This window comes from Pleurodeles waltl, chromosome 10 (assembly GCF_031143425.1).
Source record: "Pleurodeles waltl isolate 20211129_DDA chromosome 10, aPleWal1.hap1.20221129, whole genome shotgun sequence".
Taxonomy (NCBI): Eukaryota; Metazoa; Chordata; class Amphibia; order Caudata; family Salamandridae; genus Pleurodeles; species Pleurodeles waltl.
The window spans coordinates 526,505,914-526,526,018 of record NC_090449.1 but is presented as its reverse complement, the minus strand read 5'-3'; the positions used below and the strand labels follow the sequence as shown (position 1 = coordinate 526,526,018).

General features: G+C 42.0%; 1 protein-coding gene across 1 annotated transcript in view; it reads left to right on the top strand.

The window, feature by feature from the left end:
* Nucleotides 1–20,105, top strand: part of MYL3 (myosin light chain 3) — a 185,604-nt gene that overhangs the window by 139,104 nt on the left and 26,395 nt on the right. Inside the window, exon 5 of the mRNA XM_069210955.1 lies at nucleotides 18,931–19,008. Within this exon, the coding sequence (XP_069067056.1) occupies nucleotides 18,931–19,008 (78 nt within the window). The remainder of the gene's footprint in view (nucleotides 1–18,930; nucleotides 19,009–20,105) is intronic.

The window sequence follows — 20,105 nt, the reverse complement described above, 5'->3', positions numbered from 1 at the left end:
CTCTTTTCTGGAGGCAAACTCATAAACATAGGGTACCGGCCTAATCTTTCTAGTTGATCCAACAGTCAAAATGTATGGGAAGATATGCAAAGCCAGTGGATTCCCAACCACTTAGCTAATGCTCATGGCCTGTGAGTTTATTAAATCTAAAATCAAAATTGGGAATACTAATATGGCAAAGTTCCTGTGAACTTTAACTTCACTTTTACAGAGTTTTGTGAAATGCAGGGGAGCCACACACTGTTGCAAATGACTGGTAATACAAGCCACCTGCTTCACTGATCCTTAGCAGAGAAATAATGTGAATTCTTCATAGGAATGCATCATAAACCCCTCTTAATTGGACCTTCAGACAGTAGAGAAAAATGGTCTTTAAGTGCTTGGGGATATAGAAGCTGCACACTGAGTACTCATTGACTCAGAACTACTTAAACATGGCCGTTAGATCATGCTTGAGGTTCCACTTGACCCTACCTCTCTGACCCCTTACCAAATCTGTATCCTCACCTTGTCTGCATCTCCAAACTAGTATTTTCAAAAACCTGAAGTTATCTGTTATAATAGATCTCCAAGTGAAAGCAGATTGCCTTCTTCACTTCGCTTTAAATGTATTTGATCCTCTTCATGCTTCACCTTACTTAAGAGATTGTTCTTATTCTTTTTTTTTTTTTTTTGTCCCCATTCAACCCCGCTTACTGAGCCACCTCTTAATTCCTGTGACCTTCTCACCCTCTAACTAAGAGAGAGACTCAAGTCAAGGGATGCACCCTTATATCTCCCGGTCTGCCTAGGCAAAAGAGAGAAAATAACCAACCCAATTTCGCATAGTCACAAAGTAGCAGATATTAACAGAAAAACATATTCAAACTACTTCCTTCCATTTTAATAATGGTGACAACAGTTCTGCGTTTCTCTTAGAGCCCTGCACATTTAGATCCATATTCGCCGCACGAAGAGCTGCATTAAGCCAATCTGCATAGCTCGGAGGGTGCTCCTTCATCCAATTTTTGCAGATTTCGTTCCTGCCCAGCACAATTACATAAAACAAAAATGAACGATTAGCTTTATTCACCCTGCTCCATCTACCCTCTTCCTGAAGCTGCCCAAATATAATCAGTGGGAGTGATACATTAATTTTCCAGCCTAGCATAGATGATATTGCCTCAAAAACCTCCTCCCAAAACAACCGAATAGCGGGGCAATCCCAGAACATATGTATATCCGTTGCTCCTGGCCCGCCACATTTCAGACATTTAATCACCTCCCCCTTCTTGGACTTGGCAAGTTTTGCCGGAGATATATACGCTCTGTGTAGAGTATAAAGATGGTTTTTCCTTAATGGGGCAGGCTTCACTGCTTCATACAGAGTCACAAACGACTTCTTCCACCATAACCTAATCTTGTCACCTGACATCGCCTTGCCCCATAAATTGTTTGGTAGGACAAAATTCTCATCAAGAGTTTCTAATATTTCCCAATACCAAACCGCCAACCTCTTCACAGGTGCCGAGTCTGCCAGATCTACAAAAGAATCCTCCAAAGCATTTACCACTCCCAATCCCCCCTTAATTTATTTTTCCCACTCTCTTATCTGTAAATATTTTAACCTGGACAGAGATCCATCCGTTATCCTTACCAATTCATCCCATAAAAGTAAAGTACCCTCTCGCGCAAGCTCACCCCACCTTTCCACTCCTGCCCTTTTGAGTGGTAATGCTAAAATATCTTGACAGCATTCTGGGGTACCCGGGGAATCCCAGATAGGGGCTTGTTAGCTGTAATAGTATGCACCCAACCGTCGTCTCAGCTGATACCAGCTCCTTGCCAATCCTTGCAGCACTTTTAATTTAACTTTTTTGAAAAATTTAGGGTCGCCGAATTTGAATAGAAAAGACTTTAAGGCCCCTTTCACAGATGAGACCATTGCCTTATACATTCTACCCACTGCTGAACCGTCTGGGGACAGAAACAACATCCTTGAGTTTTTAAACAAGAAAGCCCACACATAATATGCCAAATCAGGTAGAGCCAGTCCTCCCTTTTCCCTTCTTCTGCGTAGTTTTTTCCATGATATCCTCGGCCCCTTTGAATTCCAAATAAAACTACTTATCGCTTGCTGCATTTTATCCAGGTATCCCTTATGCATTGCCAAAGGTATAGCTGCAAACACAAAATTCCATTTGGGCAGAATAAACATCTTAATTAAATTTATCCTCCCGAGAATCGTCAAAGGGAGATATGCCCATTTTTGTAGCATTGCTTTACATTCCACTAATAACTTTCGTGCATTCCTTTCCACTAAGTCCTTCAAATTTTGGGTCACTAAAATTCCCAGGTACCGTATTTCCTGCTTGCTTGATATTGACCCTACTTCCATATTCCACTGCATAGTTTCTGTTTTCCCCACATTAATCCGATACCCTGATATCCTTCCAAATTGTTCGGCAAGATCTTTAACTGTGCTAAAAGCTAAAGGCAGGTTATTAGTATATATCAGTAAGTCGTCTGCATATAAAGAGATTTTCTTTTCCCAGCCATTGCAGCAAAAGGGCGAGATAAGAGGATTTTGTCTGATTTTTCTAGCAAACGGTTCAATATACAGATTAAACAATATAGGCGACAGGGGGCAACCCTGCCTAGTACCTCTTGAAATTGTAATGGGGTCCGTAAGTTTCCCATTCACCAGAATCTTAGCACGTGGTGATGTATAGATCTGGTCAATAACCACACAAAACTTGGATCCTAAGTTGGCCCGCCTCAAAACCGATTTCAAAAAGTTCCAATTTACTTGGTCGAAAGCTTTCATTGCACCTAAGATAATAATTGCCAATGGCGACCCAAACGTTGTAGCCATATCTATTGCCCCGATCAGTTCAAAAGTTAATTCATGCAGATATCTGCCTTTAGAAAAGCCTTTTTGATCTGGGTGCACTAAATTATTAGCTATCTTGCTCAACCTATCCGCTAGAATCTTAGCTAGCAATTTATAATCGCTGTTCAGCAATGATATAGGCCTGTAAGAAGCACATATCGCTGGATTTTTATCCGGTTTCAAAATTAAAGAGATCACCGCCTCATTCCACGAAAGAGGAATGTCATTACCAGATTCCAGAATCCCCCCAAACAACTCAGTCAATACTGGGATAATTGAGTCCCCTAATACCTTATAGACTTCCACTGGGATACCATCCGGGCCCGGCGCCGTCCCCGACTTACTACTAATCAAGGTTCTCCTAATTTCCTCAGCCGTTATTGGAGCATTCAATGCTTCCCTCTCCTGCAACGATAAACCTAAGGATATATCGGCCCCCATCCAATCCGTTACCATATCTTCATCCACCTCTAACCCCTCCGAATACAATTGTGAAAAAAAGTTTCGAAAGGCCTATTCTATTGCCGCCTCATCTGCTCCTGAGTGCTCCATTTCAACCTCCTTGATGTAGTTCCTAACACGATCTGTTTTGCCTTTCCAGCCTAACAACTTCGCCACATTTTCCCCATATTCAAAATGAGCCAATTTGCTTGCCTCCCATTTCCTTTGAATTCTTCCCTGTAATAACTTCTCCAACTGGCTTCTCAACCCATCCAAGCTGGCCCTCAAAGCCTCAGTCTCCCCTGCTTCTATTATTTCGACTTTATGTTTTCGCATTTCCTGCTCTAGCGCATTAATCTCGTCTCTCTGCCGTTTATGTTTCTGGATGGAACTACTCCTTATCTCTCCGCGAATAACTGCTTTAAACGTGTCCCATACTACTGATAATGGGGCGGAGCCCAAATTTACGCTAAAAAAGAATTCGGATTCCTTACGCAGCTTTAACAACACCTCCTGATCTAATAACAAGGACCGATCAATCGTCCACCGATTACTGAAACTTGTCTGCCCAAAACTCATATTTAACACCACCGCAGAGTGATCTGATAAATGCGAGGGCAGATACGCTATATTCTTCACCTCCTCTCTCAGACGTGTATCTAATAAAAAATAATCAATTCAAGAGGCATGTCTATATTTCTTATTAAAAAAATAATAATCCCTGCTATTCCCCACCCTTTGTCTCCAAATATCGCACAGGCCAAATTCCTTCATCATCCTCCTTAAATATTGTTGCGACTTAGGCGTGCCTCGTGATTTACAGTTATGCATATCCAGCTCATTGTCTAACACAACATTGAAATCACCCATCAAAATAACCGGGTCCGAAAATTCAAGAAGCTGAGAAAAGAGATGCTTCAAAGATTCTATATCGTCGCAGTTGGGGCCATAGTAACCTGCTAAGACCAGATTACGACCCCCAAATTGTATTTTAACTATCACCCATCGCCCTGCTATATCTGATCTAGATTCCAAAATTGCCACACCCCCCTGCTGTGAATGTTTAACTAAGATTGCCACCCCTTTATTATGATAGTTGTGTTCTGTACATGAAAATGTTTGAACCCACCTCAGCTTTTGTATTATGTTAATGCACTCCGCCTTTGTTAAATGCGTTTCCTGCAAAACTAAAATTTGCGCCGTAGAATCCTGCAGATACTGTAATATTCGTTCCCTTCTTCCTCGCACCCTCAAGCCATTAACATTCCATGAAAGGATTTGCAATTATATGTTCTGCACCCCCTGCCTTCTCTCCCTACTAGCTATCAATCAATCTTAGGAAACAGATAACTGGGTTGAAAGAGGCACTACTTTTTACTTTTTTCCCACTCTCCCTCCCCAACCCTAACCCTACCCCCCTCTCCCCGTCCCCTTCCCCCCATACCCCACCCGTGGAGAACCCCCCCCGACTAAGGACCATAATGATCCAAATTTTAGAGCGTCCCGTGTTCCTGGGAGAATTTAAACATTAAACGCAACCTTATTCAGTGGACTGCCCATTTTTGACCACTACCAATAATTCATCCGCCTCACTTATGTCTCTGACATTATACATTTTGTTATTATACATGACCCGGAGGAAGGCTGGGAATTTCAACTGGGCCAAGACCCCCAAAGATTTGAAAATCTCCAAACGTTTCCCCAGTTCCCACTGCCTATCCATAGTAACCCTGGATAGATCAGACCTGATCTCAAAAACAATATCATTCACTCTTAAAGACTTTTGTTTCAGTGCTCTAGATAAAATCTTTTCTTTCATCTGGTATGACGAAAAAGTTTATCAAAATTTTCCGAGGTCTACTACTGTTCATTCGCAGCTTGAAGGGGTCGCGATGGATTCTCTGAATTTCCTTTCCGATTTCCTCCTCAGTGTCCTCCAGATCCACCGCTGATTTAATTAGTGATACTACAAAGGCCTTAAGATCGTTCCCTTCTATACCTTCAGGCACTTTCAAAAGTTTTAAATTATTTCTTCTTGAATAATTTTCCAGATGCTCAACCCTGTTTTTTAATGCCTGTTCGCTCCCCTTCAGTGTATCGATCTCACCCGTATGCTCTGCCAATTCCTCCTTCATACCCCCCATCGCTTCTTCCAGGGCCTGTGTTCTTTCCATTACGCCATCGATTTTCCTTTCTAAACTAGCACAAACCTCTCTTATCTCCCCTTGATTTACTTCTGAGTTCGCAAAACCTTTTTTTACATCCTCGGAAATAGACAAAATTAACGCCTCCAACGAAGAACTCAGTGAAGGGGAGGCAACAGGAACGGCTTGAGGGGATTCCACAGCTACTGACTTAGACGCGGGGTCTTGAGCCTCTGCGGGCATAGCGTTTGGGATCTGAACTTGCACTGGGGCCATCTGTTCTTCTCCTGGCAGTGGCGGGGGGGCCTCGCCAACCCCCTGCCCTCACCGGCAGCATTATCCGACTGCCTGGTAGTAACCTCCATTGACACTCTGGCCTGCCCAGGGGTTAGCTTAATTACTTCTGGTCTCACTTTAAAAAAAGACCTTAGGGAGGGCGTCAACTTATCTCTCCCCTTAAGCTTGCTTTCCCCCACCTTCCTCACCGCAATCCTTCCTCCTGCCCCAGATTTCGATTTTTTTTTTTTTTTTTTAGCTGACCCCCCCTTGTCTCCCTTCTCCTCGGCAGTCGCAACCAAATTGTCCCGGAGCCACTGATCAGTCCCCTCCACTTCTGTTAAGAAAAGCAGGGGGAAGGGAAATCACCCCCCCCCCACACTGCCTCACCGTTTTTCTCCTGGCTCCCTTCTCCAAATTTTCTTTAAATTGTGCTCCTTGCCGCAACTTCTCGGCTGCTGCTCCACCCGTTCCGCTACTGCAGCTACTACTGCCGCTATTCCCCCGAAGGGGAATTCGCGCCACACCTTTACGTGCCCGGCGCAGCTCCCGTGCGGCCCGGCGCCACCAGACAGCCCCCGCTGCCCTCCAGTCTGCCTCAGACTCCAAAAAATGCGGCGCGCACATCAGTGTGCATACAGCCGCAATCCGCTTGGCAGCCGCGTCCTGCCGCGCCTCCCAGGAAGCGCCCTAGCGCGTTGCGTGAACTCCGCAGCCCGCCATGTTCTCCCTGGATTGCCAATTTCTATTGCAATGAGAATATGGGATTGTTCTTATTCTTGTAGTGATAACGTCTGGCAATGCTACTGCAATGAGATGTACCTGCACATCAGGGCAAACACTTTCAAAAACTAAAAAGTTGAAAACCATGCACTGGGAATGCCACAGACAGCCATTGCATTCATCAGCAATCCAAACAGAATGATCCCACTGTCAACAAAGTGTCAGTGCTTTGACACATGATCTATACAGGTCTCTGACAGTTGAGAACTGGTGGATAATTCATGAACGATGCTCCAGTGCCAGAGCTGGTGTTCTAATGTATGGGTTTAAGGGTGCATATGTGCCAGTATTGCTGTTTAAACGCCAAAGGTGGTGGTAAAATACCAGGGATGGTACTTGCGTATAATAGTTAGTATACAATAAGTCAGATGTGGTATGCCATCAATGGGATATGGTTGTAGAATAAAATTCTCAGAATATTGTCTCACATAATTATAATTATTATGTCCGAAATTATTTTACAAAACTATTGTCATATTGGAGTTATTAATAGAAAATCTACACCCGATGGCCTGATATTCTTGTCAAGGATATCTATGACACAATGGGGGTCATTACGACCCTGGCGGAAGGCGGAGAACCGGCGGTAAGACCGTCAACAGGCTGGCGGTCTTACCTTGTGGAATTATGACCATGGCGGTTACCGCCATGGTCATCCGCCGGTTCTCTGTTCCGCCTGCCAGGGCAGAGACGACCGCCGGGCTGGAGACCTGGGTCTCCAGCGCGGCGGCCGTCACTATACCGCCGGCAGTATTTGGACCCGGCTTACCGCCGTGGATTTCCAGCGGTTTGAACCCCCATGAAATCCATGGCGGTAAGCACTATCAGTGCCAGGGAATTCCTTCCCTGGCACTGATAGGGGTCTCTCCCACCCTCCACCCCCACCCCGACTCCCTCCCCTACACCCTCCACCACCCCTGCCACCCCCAAACTCACACACACCCGACACGCATGCAGGCACCACCAATACACACACGCACACACCCCGACATACATGCCAACATCCACACACACAGTCAGACACCCACACCCACATTCAAACATACACGCACACATCCATACAGACATACCCACAGACATACACACACTCATTCCCAAACACGCATCACCCCCACGCACTCACACACACCCTCTACATACTCAGACGCACACCCCCATGCACGCACACAACACACAACGCCCCCCTCCCCTAACGGACGATCGACTTACCTGGTCGGTCGATCCTCCGGGAGGGGACGGGAGCCATGGGGGCAGCTCTGCCGACACCACACCGCCAACAGAACACCGCCATGGCGAATCACAGGACGTGATTCGTTGGGCGGTGTTCTGTTGGCGTGGCGGTGGAGGTGGAGCAACCTCCTCTTCCCCGCCGCCCGCTAGTATGGCTGTTGGCGGCTCTCGTAAAGGGACGGAGAGCTGCCAATGGTCATAATAGGCCGAGCGGCAAACCGTCTGCACTGGCGGTCTTCCGCACGGCGGTCCCTCGGCGGTCTGTAAAAATGACCCCAAATATTTAAATTCGATGATATGTCTGCATAAGATCTTCTTACATGCAACGCTGTATGCACAGGCCTGGCCATTGCTTGCTGGGGCTAGTACATATTTGATAAAACCTGGTGCATAATGTGCCAAGCTGGTGCATTAAGAGTGTATATATATATATATATATATATATATATCACACAAACTACATTACTTGCCAGGGCTAACTTGGTATCCTAAGGCAGGTTCTTATATTCCAGACCTGTTTTAATATGTTGCACCTCTTTTGTATTACGTTCATACCAAGACTAGTAAATATATTACTGAAACTGGTATATAATGGCCCTGAAGCTGTGTTCAGGTGGAGTGCTAACTGTGCTAGACACTAGCGCGCCCAGAGCTAGAGCACACAACTGGTGGTAATATCTCAGGTGTTGCTACGTTAGGCTATCTTCAGCGATCTACCTGTTGGGTTCAGCCTGATAAGTAATTTCTAATGCTGGAACCACACTGACAAAATTGAAGATGGAACAGAAAAGGATGATGCTCCTTGCAAAGAGATCCTGGTGATGCAACTAAATAAGCAAGCCTGGAAGAGGGAGAGCAGTAGTGTCCTTTCCCCAGCTCCCCTATCTATGTAGCAGATAGGGCTCATGCGCTGCACTGCAGTGGTCTGAGGACCACTACTTTGGATGTTGAATCTGTCTTTTCAATCATGAGGAACTTGTGCAAAAAGTTCAAACTAATGTTATACTTTTAATAAAGTCCCATGAGGTTGGATTGGAGCCCTGGGTGTGTTGTAATGTGGCGCCTCTGACCACTCACAAAATCTGAAAATAATTCTGAGCAAAATGGGCCATGAGGCTCCTATCAGCCACCATTTTGACCCTCCATTCTGCTTCATTGTTTGGTAGCTGTGGAACTTCACTTGAAGCCATGTGGAATGGTAACAGAGAAGTTGTGCATCTGATTTGGGGTCACAAGGACTACTCTGAGGGGAGCTGAGGGCCTGGCACAGCTGAGCGATTTACTTGAATGCCCACCTTGTGGTCATGGTCACTTGTCCATGGAAGTAGGCTGCTGTGAGACATGAGCATTTGAAGCATGATTTGAACTATGGCTGTAACGACTAGGAGGTTGTACCTATCTGAGACCTTAGGACCAGGCATCAGGAACAATCAGGAGAAGAAGCTAGTAGCATGGACTTTTCCAGATCGAGGGGACGGCAAGGGCCCCCAGTGCTGGTACTGAGACATAGGCTGCCACATTGAGGTTGCTGAATCCAGTTAACTAGGCAAAGAGATGGTTGGGTCGTGATACCAGAAACAGGAAAATCTTAATTGAGGCCAGAAATGATAACCACATGAGTCAGGTTATGTGCCTCAGGTTGGAATCTGCAAACACTAGAAATACAGGAACCATCAGAGCTATTTGACATTCCTAGTTTTTCATCACTGTTCATTATGGAAAAAACTTTCAGGGTCCTAGCTCGAAGACCGGTAATGGGCACGTCATAAACAATTATATCTCGATGCTGAGCTACAGCAAAAGAGAAAGGGCCCTAAAACTGACACATGAGAAGTCAGACCCCATTTACGGTGAGTCATCTATCTTATTATTGTCGGACTTCACAATAGCTATCCAGGAAGCTTGAAGATCATATGCGTGTGTGAAAAAGACATTGAGACATTGGTGCTGCCCTACTTAGTGCGCTACCAAATTAAATTCACAGTTAAAGAAAGATGTGTATATATTCAGCAACAGCAATACACAAGCAGCAAACACTGCTCAAAATTATTCAGAGTAGAAAGGCAACACAGACCTAGCAACAGAAAAGGAGGAAAAGTAGATGGAACTGGCGAACAATAACAAATACCTCAGAGGTGGGCGATGGTGCTTGAGTTGGTGCTATTAATAATGACATCCGCCATTTGTCATTATCTGATTGGCACGATTTTGATGCACTGTGGCAACACGCACCAGTTCACAATCAAAGTAGTGTTTTTCCACAGACTAGCTGAAACACAGGGCACACTGCCATTATGATTACTATCCTAGAATTTGCGAAAGGTCAATGATTCCCGAACACAAACCAAATGTGGCATTCCTTCGGGAAATACATATATCCCCACAAGGTTGCTGCTTCTAACCTTCTTAGGACACAAACAATAGGAGAGTGGTGGTATGGTACGGGAGAAGTACCCTGTTGTCTATGATTAGGGAGATTAGTGACCTAGAAGGGAGGGTCATAATAATCCAAAGGGTTATAGCGGGTCAACAAATCACGCTGATTAATGTTTACGGATCCATCAATTACACAAGACAATTTGACACCAAACTGTTCACAATATACCTGGAGACTGGAAACGCACTCTATCATCTGGGGTAGAGAACTCAACATGATTTTCAATTCTGAGAGAGGCATTCCTCGGCCATCCTTCGGCTGCAGTGAAGGCCATCCTTCAAGTAATATACAACAGCACTCTAGTGGACTTAATGAGACTCAGGCACCCTTTAATGTCTGGAAAGACCTTGTTTTTGTCAGTGTACTGAAGGCACTGGCTTAGAGACTACTGGTTGGTTAAACAAGACATGCGGGTGGGCACACAGTTTTAAACATTTACTTTTTACTTTGTCAGAAAATCAAGGTGATGTTGCTGAGCTACTGTGACCTTGTGCGCAACGTCCCCACACATGCCATTCTGAACACAGACAGCATTGGGCACCCCAGTAACTGCAAAATTAAGCATTACTTGAGGCTAAGTGACAATCCATTGGACTTAATGCAAAGAGTTTAATGCCTACACCTTGGTACATATAGCTAACAATTCAAGGGCTCTAAAACGAATGCATGGCACTCTAGACGGATGGGAGAAAGTTATCCAGGAGATTGAGTCATGGCATGCTGTCACCGGGATATCCACCTGTGTGTAGATGTAAATACTAGAAAACGTATTTAGAGACCCAACCCAGAAGGGGAAAATGTCCACAGAAAATAGTTTTTTTGTTAGAAAAACTCTCACCCACCAGGGTTACCCCTTGGTGACATGCTTCATCATTCGGTTTCTTCTCGTCCTGCTGCAGAACGAGGCATGCTGCGACCGACGGAATATGTGGGAGCACTGTTGGTATCAGCGATGTGGATGCTAGAAAAGGATAGGAGTGGTGGGGTCTTGGTAAATTAAAAATACCCCCCTCTGGATGATATTACTAGTTTGATATGTCTCACAGGGGTGGTATGATTAAAAAGGGGTGTCAGGAGGGTGGGTACATTATGTAACTGTCCTCCTTAGTGGTCTACATGTTTTGGAGTTTACCCCTAAACTCCTCTTCAGGGCCAAAGTGATCTCCCTAGTATCACTCCTCGTGCACCTATCACTAGTGGAAGTACTCTTACTATTTACTGTGGTAAGGTGATATATACCAATTAATTTAAATACTACCTATCAGCATCAATGCTCTGCTGGGCAAATCTGTGGAAGGAAAGAGAAGATAGAAGACGTAAATGTATCTCTCAGGGGTGTGGTGTTGTTGTCACCATCACCCAGCCAAATGGCATCAGTAGTTCATACATAAAAATGAATACAAGACTTACTACATATAAGAAACACTACAAAACATTTAAAACACGTGAGGCACCTCTAAGAAAACACACGTGGTGCATGCTTGACCTACTTTCAGTGTTTATGCTAATTGCATCATAGGTCCTCCGGGAGGGGAGTGTGCTTATAGTCACTCGCTGTAAAATATACACAAATAAAAATGCGGTGAAGGTCAAGCTCAATGAGTGCATTCTGACCACTGCAGGTGGTCTAGGGCATACATAGTACTTACTTCCTCAAAGTGACACTCCTGCCAAAAACCTACTCCTCACCTCACCGTGGACCAAATAACACCACAATCCCTGCAGGGATCCGGTATTTGTAATGGAGAACTGCTCATGCGTCCAGACTTGTCCAAAAATGGCGGTCGTCGGTGTCCAAAAGAAGGACTAAGAGGGTCCTGAATAGTGCATGCCCCTTGAGATGCCTGTACTGATATAGCATCACTGAAGTAGTAAAGCGACACACTAAGAAGTGTCACAGGGAGGAGGGAGGGAAGGGAAAAAGGGGGAAAGAGGGGAGAAGGGTATACAGGAGGGGGTATGAGTAAAAAGAAAAGGTGAAGAAAAAATGTGAAATTACGAAGAGAAAAACAGAATGAAAAAATAAAAAATATAAAATAAAAGGGGAGAAAAAAGGGGGGAGGAAAAAGGAGGGGGAAGGGAGATACAGAAAGAGGGAGTAAGAGGGAGGGGGTCTAATGGAAGAGAAAAAGAAAATTGAAAGAAAAATCAAAATTATAGAAAGAAAAAGAGAGAAGAGGGAGAAAGGGAGGGGGAAAGAGGGAAAGAGGGAAAGACCCTGCTGAATGAAGTAGGAGAAGCCTGGGGACATCTCTGCATCACATGAATGCTTGCAACTACCTAATATTAATGCCAAAGCCTTTGCAAAAGTCATTGCCAATTTATTTAACTCTTTTACACCCGATCTGGTCCTGCATGATGACCAGGCATGACTAGTCCAGTATAACGAGATTTTTCAACGCTGTGTAAATTATGAACATTCCTCAACCACCTTTCAGCGGTTAAACCTGGTTGAAAGGTGTCAGCCGCCTTTTTGGCTACAGCCAAGGCCTTTGACTCTTCGCAGTGGGGATTTATGTTGACGGTCTTAAGGATAGGTCCAAAACACTGTCTTTTATTTTCAAAATGTCCAATTTGTCCAAACCTGCAGATTGGTTCGTTGTCTTTTTTCCTTTTCTTATAGCTTCCTGTAAATATTAGGTCTTCACAACATCGGCACCTTTCATTACAGTTTTGATCAGTGGCAGAAAAATAAAGGTGTGCGCATTTAAAAGAATCTAAACAAAATTTCACCTTCAAACGACTTTTTCAAACATGAGGGAGTCAAAATTCAGAAAAAGAAATTAAGAATTTTTGTTGTGAGTATAATTTAACTGACAACTATTTAGGACCTCGGTAGGGAAAGTATCCTGTTAAATAGTCTTTCACATTTTCGAGCACCAGCAAGTGAAAAACGTTACAAAGAAGTTCATTTGTATTTGAAAAAATCATGCAGACAGATATTTTTCTAAAGAACAAGTTAGTAATTGCTAAAAATATGCATTCGCTTTTTTTTTGGGAATGTATTAATTATTAAAAAACACAATACAAAATATAATAAAATAGCTGAAATATTTAAAATATGTGGAAAAGGTAATTGCAGGCAAACACAATTTTGAATACATGAGCAATTTTATGAGCTCCAGATCCTAATAAGCAACGACTTTACCCTAGACCTCTAAGACTGTACACAAAAACAGAAACATGCTTTCATTAATTATAGGCACGGCCTGGAAAGGGGGTCTATCAAGCCAATGGAAATTGTTTTGAGTCAAAAGGCCTCTTTCAGGGAAGTGTGGTCTTGGCGAGACCTGATGAATGGGCTCAAACCACAGGATCTGGCTTTTCTAGAGAAGTCGCAGACAGCTATACACTGTTCTCTACACGGCAGCTTTGAGGTTAGAGGCGGGAAACCATCTCAGCCTCCAAGCCACTGTTACCAAAAGACGCAGCTAAATTCGAACTTCTCGAGAAGCTGCACTTTTCAATCTTTTCGAATCCCGTCCTAGAAAAGTAAATGCATTTTTCTTGTGACGCACGATTTGACAAAGGAGGCACAATCCATAATGCCTATACGGTTTTTGTGTAATAATATAGTTTCGTTTTCCTTACTGAGATTAATGTGTTTTACGAAACAATCCTTGCGTAAACTGAAGGTTTTAAGTATGAATTTAGAGTGGAGATGGCTCAACTCTTCATCTTTCCCAAGAAATTAATTCGAGATTCATTGTTTATTTTGACTTACATTGCAAATCTTAAAACCACCTACGCACTTTACCTGAGTTTTTGTTACATAGGCAAAGGCTGAGTCTCTGGAGTCCAGGAGGGTTTATAGTCTGCATGCTGGCAGCAGCTCTGAGAGAGCCACTGCCAACATGGGTTCTACTCTCTGCTCTCTCATTCAGAGCACAGACTACAGGTTTGAGGAGGGAAGTGGTTGGAAGGTCAGAGGAAGGATGAGGAGGGTAGCTAAAGGCTAGGTATTGCCTATATATATTTGGGAAGATGGAAGGAAAATGAAAGAGAAGAGGGTGGAGAGGAAGGGTATTTTCTCTATGGTACTTGTAAATTCCTTTCCCAAGCACAAATAATCCATAGTTTCTGTTCAGTGGGAGGTGCTCCTGGGAGGAACATTCATAGATTTGAAATGTACATTGTTAGGTTTCAATAAAGGTGAGCTTTGTGGTCCAAGTGGAATTATAGAACATTCAGTCTTCGCTCTTGTCCCTGGTGTCATATGAAACCTTTTAGTTGAAATCAACCTTGTTATGTGTGCTTCTTACCAGCATGAACACCTGATTCTTAACCTGGTCATTCACTACTTTGACATAGTAACATTAGGAAACAAGGAATTCCAGGACAGGCTAGCAGAACTCTTAGGTACCTTTTCTGTGAAGTCATGGCATATCTCTGCTTCGATCAAGAGTAGATAGCACAACTTTGATAGGGAGGAGTCAGGCACAGAGGGTGGTAGGGATGAGAGCCTGGAGACCAGGTATTATTTCGAGTATATTTGATTGAAGGGGGTGGATTGAAGAAAGGATGACTAGTATTACTTCTAATATTTACTTCTTGAATTTGGACAGTGAGGGGATTGTAACTGCAGAGGCTGGTGATAATGGGTGCCAGGACACCAGGCACATTTTTTAAATATCTGGGTGGTAATGCTGAGGGTATTGTAGAAGGGTGACAGGACTTCAGGTGTAGCATGGTTCAGTAGCATGAGATGTGTTAGGCCATGCTGCTGTGTAGGGCTTTGCTATGCCTCCTGTGCCCATGCCTAACTGTTGAAAGCAGGGGTAGATGTTATGGGTGGGCCATAGCTAACATAACATTGTACATGGGTAAATAAAGTGATTAGTATTTGGTGACGTTAAATACACTTGAAGGCTCCTCGTTGCCTATTTGATACCTCACAGAATCCATTTGTGAAAAATATTCACATTATGTACTATTACCCATTTATAATTATATATATATTATTAATGTTAACGTTATTATTATTATTATTATTACTATCATTAGTAGTAGTAGTAGTAGTAATGGTGGCAGTAGTAGAAGTAGTAGATACTATTATTATTAGTAGTAGCAGCTACAACAGTAGCAGTAGTGTTCATAATAGCCATAATCTTGTGCTTGTATCTCTGCACATAGCAGTTTAAGTACTAGTAGTAGCTGCACAAAGATTAGTAGTAGAAGTATAAGTCAGCACTCTGGTAAATATTGTCAAATATTTCAGATTGCTGATCAGAGTATGAGTCTGTTCCTAATCCTGAACAGAGCACTCTCAAAGAAATATATCAATGTCACACAACATAAATATTCAGTAGATATATAGGCACACAAATCCTATATCAATCAGCCTTTTACTGCTAATATTGACACCTAACTCATGCCATAGTAAATGAAATAGACAAGTTCATAGATCAAAATGCACCCCGTCCTGTCATCCTGAACTAAACCGTTTCACAAAAGGAGAGGTTGCAGAGTTATTTGTGTGGGTTTTCGAGCAGTGGCTCATACTGGGCACCGTCCCATATTGTGTAAAACAAAAACTTATATTGTTACTGGAACATAGGGGCATATTAATGGAAAAGTTGTGCATCATGAATGATGTGCCACTTTTCCATAAATATTTCTAGCGCCTCATTGTGTCCCCCTAACAACCACATATGTGCACAGTATTTACAATACAGCTCACCATGGTGGTCCTGTCCACATTAGCAACATAATTTATGGCGTTAATTTGGCGCTTTGCTGGATTAGTGCCATAAATTTAAAACAGCTCAGCAGAATAGTGTTGGAGCATCATCTTAATGCCTGCCTTTGGCAGTCTTTAATAATGACACTAAAAATGCTGCAGTGAAATCTAGTAAATTTCACAGCGCCATTTTCTGGGCCTCCCTAAATGGAAACTCCCCCTTGCATACATTGTGCCTGGCACAGGCCTTGAGTCGCACAAGGGTTTAAAAAGCGGCACAATGCTTGAATTGCACCACTTTGTATATATAGCATGTGGGAAATGCCACCTTAACACCACATATGCGTAAAAAGAATTATGCAAAAGTGGCACAAGGTGGCAATAGGGGCATCATAAATATGCCCCATATTGTCTATGTTTATTTCTTTGTTTCTCTGCAGATGTGTGAAGTTTGTATCCATGGGTGTGCTCCTTCAAGTTTTGAAAAAGTAAACTTTTGCCTCAGTTCTGGAATGCCAAGTAAATATGGCTTCAAATAATACTGGTTGATGGAATTCACTGTTTTTGCTAACAATTCTGCCTTGAAATAGATCAACACAGCGATGCCTACCTACTTAACATCTTCAATCACTTTCCTTCACATTTTTAATGCTGTGCTCTAGGGAACAGTGGATTTCTTTACCCTGGATGCATATATAGCTCTTCCCTCTCTTTCATATCTCCTAGTCTGCTTTGGCAATGTGCCTCCTTCCATATTTTCTTATTCATCAGGTCTACAGTATTAATAGTGCTCTTTGAAATGTATTGTTGTCAGCATCTTGGATCATAGCTATGGTAACACAAGTATGTCATCATCTAGTAATGCTCTTAGGGCTGGATTCACGTTTGTTAAAAAAAGGTTTGTGAAAAACAAATCTATGGCTAATCATGATTAGACTATGATGATTTACTGTATGGAGTTAGCTCTAAAACTCATGTGCGCACTCGGGATAGAACATAGTCAGGGCTGCTGGAATCATCAGCAATCAAGGACCACATCATGTGGCAGAATTTACTAAATTATGCAACAAGGAAATTCAAATTATGCAGAAATTATATGACATCTCTTTCCATAAAAACAGCCCAACAAAATAGTGTTATACGTTTCATACTTTTTATTTCCACATGTCTCTGTTTGATATTCTTTGGGATTCAAGACATGAGACTTAAAGAATAGCTGCATGCTATTGAGAACCTCGCATGTATGAGGTCCTTGGTGAAATGACTGCAACTTTGAGAACAGTTTCTTTAGTGTGAACATGAATTTGTATTAACTTTGAAATTAATACAAATATGACTAAGGAGTAATCGTTCTACTAACTGTTATTAAATTACATTTATGTCTTTAAGTTTTCTGTTTCCTCCAACTACACTCTTCCCCAGTCTATGAAATGGGGATTACTATCTTATCTAGTGAATACTGCCAACATTATAAATGGCTGATTACGGCCAATCACATCCTTGTAAGAAATTACTTCAAGAAAGAGTTCTTCAATTTCACCTCAACCAACATTAAAAGATTTGCTTAACTTGTGGGAGCTTTGTGAATTTTACAAAATCAATGACCGTCTATAAAAATGCAAGTATGTACCCACCAAGAGTGGGTGTTTGTTGAAGAAACTCCCAGCAAGCTATATTATTTGTGAATTTATTCCTATGCCAAAAAAGGTTTTGCAGGACAAGTCTCCTGCCCAAAAGAGTTAGTGGAAAAATCCTGACACTAACAGTGTTGTGACCGTGGGAATTGTTGCGCTAAGCCAACAAACTGTGCACCTATAACAAATTACAAATTCATGAAGTTCAAGAATATCTGACTTCATAATCTAAATTTTGCTGATTCTGGTCTTATTGACTCTGAATATTAACAAACATACTCAGTGGCAATGCAGGTTATAGCATGAAGAAGTAAATATGTAAGTTAATAAAAAATAATTAATCAACAGCATTCTGATGAATGGGGGCAGTGCCTGATTGTCCTGGGCTCATTGTTATTCTCTCCTTCACTGGGTATTGTAAGTGTTTTATGTCATACAGTGGAATCTGACTTTTGCTGCTAAAAGGCTACCATTGGCCACTCATGTCTAGCAAGTGGAAGATGATTCAGACTCTATCCAGTAAATTATTTTCTGGCTTTTGACAGACAACTAAAACATATGAAACTCCACTATATTAAATGTTTCTTATGATGTGAGTTTTTTTCTTCCTCCCGACATGGAAGAGCCACTCATGGCATAAAGTCATGAAAGAATTCCACAATTTCCTTATCAGAGTGTAAAAATTCAACAAATTTAAGGTGGGAATGCTAAAAGTGGTGGTGTACTATTAGCCTTCATATTAGACTCTCACAAACATGCTGGGATTATTTCATTGCATTTTAGCAAAATATTATCAAACCTTCAGTGAAATATCACTGTTGTTTGCATAGTGAAATTTCACAGGGGAAGTACCATCAAACATAGTGATAGACTAGTCAGTCTAGGCTGGGAAGTCGCTCCACCACCATCCATTTCTACTTCAGAGAAATGGTTCCACAGGCCTTAATGGAGGAGATGGAATATGATCCATAATCAAGTTTTTTGTCATCTGCTGCCCACTTGTCAGAGTTCTGGGCAGTAATAGGTCCTGTTCAAAATCAGAAGATGTTTTGGGGGGGATTCCTATTTCCTTGTCTAAATCTGTATCTGTGAGTATTTAATATGACCCCCAGCTGACAATACCTGTCTTTGATTCGACTTCCATTGATCTTGTTTTTCTGGTTTGTAATGTTTGTCGTTGAAATGCTACTGTACTATTAGTTTCAAATAGTTTGTTAACACTAGCATTTTGATTTAGCTAATACCATTGGTTACTACAAAGAAAATTAGCCACTCAAATCAGACTAATTTTTCTGAACTTCAGTGGTGTTACTAACCAGCAGCTATTGTGAAAATTAACTATCACTAGAAAAGATTTATGTTAAATATCTTATTGTTTATGATGCCTTTATCCTCCAAAAACCTATGGCTCTAAAGGACATTATTTTGTTTAGGTGAAAGGATGACTGAAGAGGAAGTTGACAAGTTGATGGCTGGGCAGGAGGATGCTAATGGTTGTATAAACTATGAGGGTAAGACATGGTAGTAATGCATTATAATCTTATATGCCAATCTTCACAAGACTGTTTTGTATGGGAAATTAATCAGTTTGCAGTAGTAAAGCCCAGAAAATCAGTTATTTATTACACTTGCTTCTCTTTGACTTTTGTGTCTTTATAACCATTCTTCTTGATGCTCCCCCTCGCCCACTGGCACTTGTTAACTTTGGAGTTCTGGAGCACATGAGTTGTGCCCAGAGCAGATATACAGTACTGAAGGTGGTGTGCAATACTTTCTTGCATTCTCCATGTGCCAGCATTCATCAATCCAAAACCTACAAAAGTAATTGAAACATTGTTAAGGCGATGGAAATTCTGTAATTATTTTTAACAATAATAGGCGTAATTGTTGCAAAATTATGAGTACTACATGACTTACACTTGGGTGGCTGTCTGCGAGAAAAGTGTAGGCAAGATATGCCCAAGCGTATTAATGCCCTAGAGGCTGACTTAGTAAAAATTGTATTTGAAGTATGCCCTCAAGCAGAAAGATGACAGGAGGTACCTGTCCAATCCATTTGGCAGTACTATGCCTAATGTTTTCTTCTCAAACAAGTCTTCTGCATGAAAAAAACTATAATCATAAGAAAATAAATATGCAAAATGAACAAAACACAATTATTGAAACTTACACAAGATTATGCTTGTTAAACAAGTTCTTACAGGCTTAGTTGAAGGGAATTATGATTTAGGACTCAGAAAAAAAACATTTAATATTAAAAAACATTGAAATTCCCTCAAAAAGCCTTGTTTGAATGAATTATAACATTATTATGCAAAGCTTAAAGATCACTGAAATGTGTCTATTATGGTCAGCAACCCAACCATATCTAACAAAACGCACTCATCATAACCTCTTACATGTATGAAAATGAAAGAGTCATTTGGTTATCCTGTGCAACTGCAAGTGTTCCTTCTCACCATGCATCCATTTTCCATTTCTTGAAGTGATAGAAAAACAGCAGTGTGCTCTGTGCATGCAGAGCATTGGGTCAGAGATTGAATTGCACCTCTGCTTGAATACCTACTATAATCTGGTGAATAATTCATTAGGTTAATGCATTAGGTTG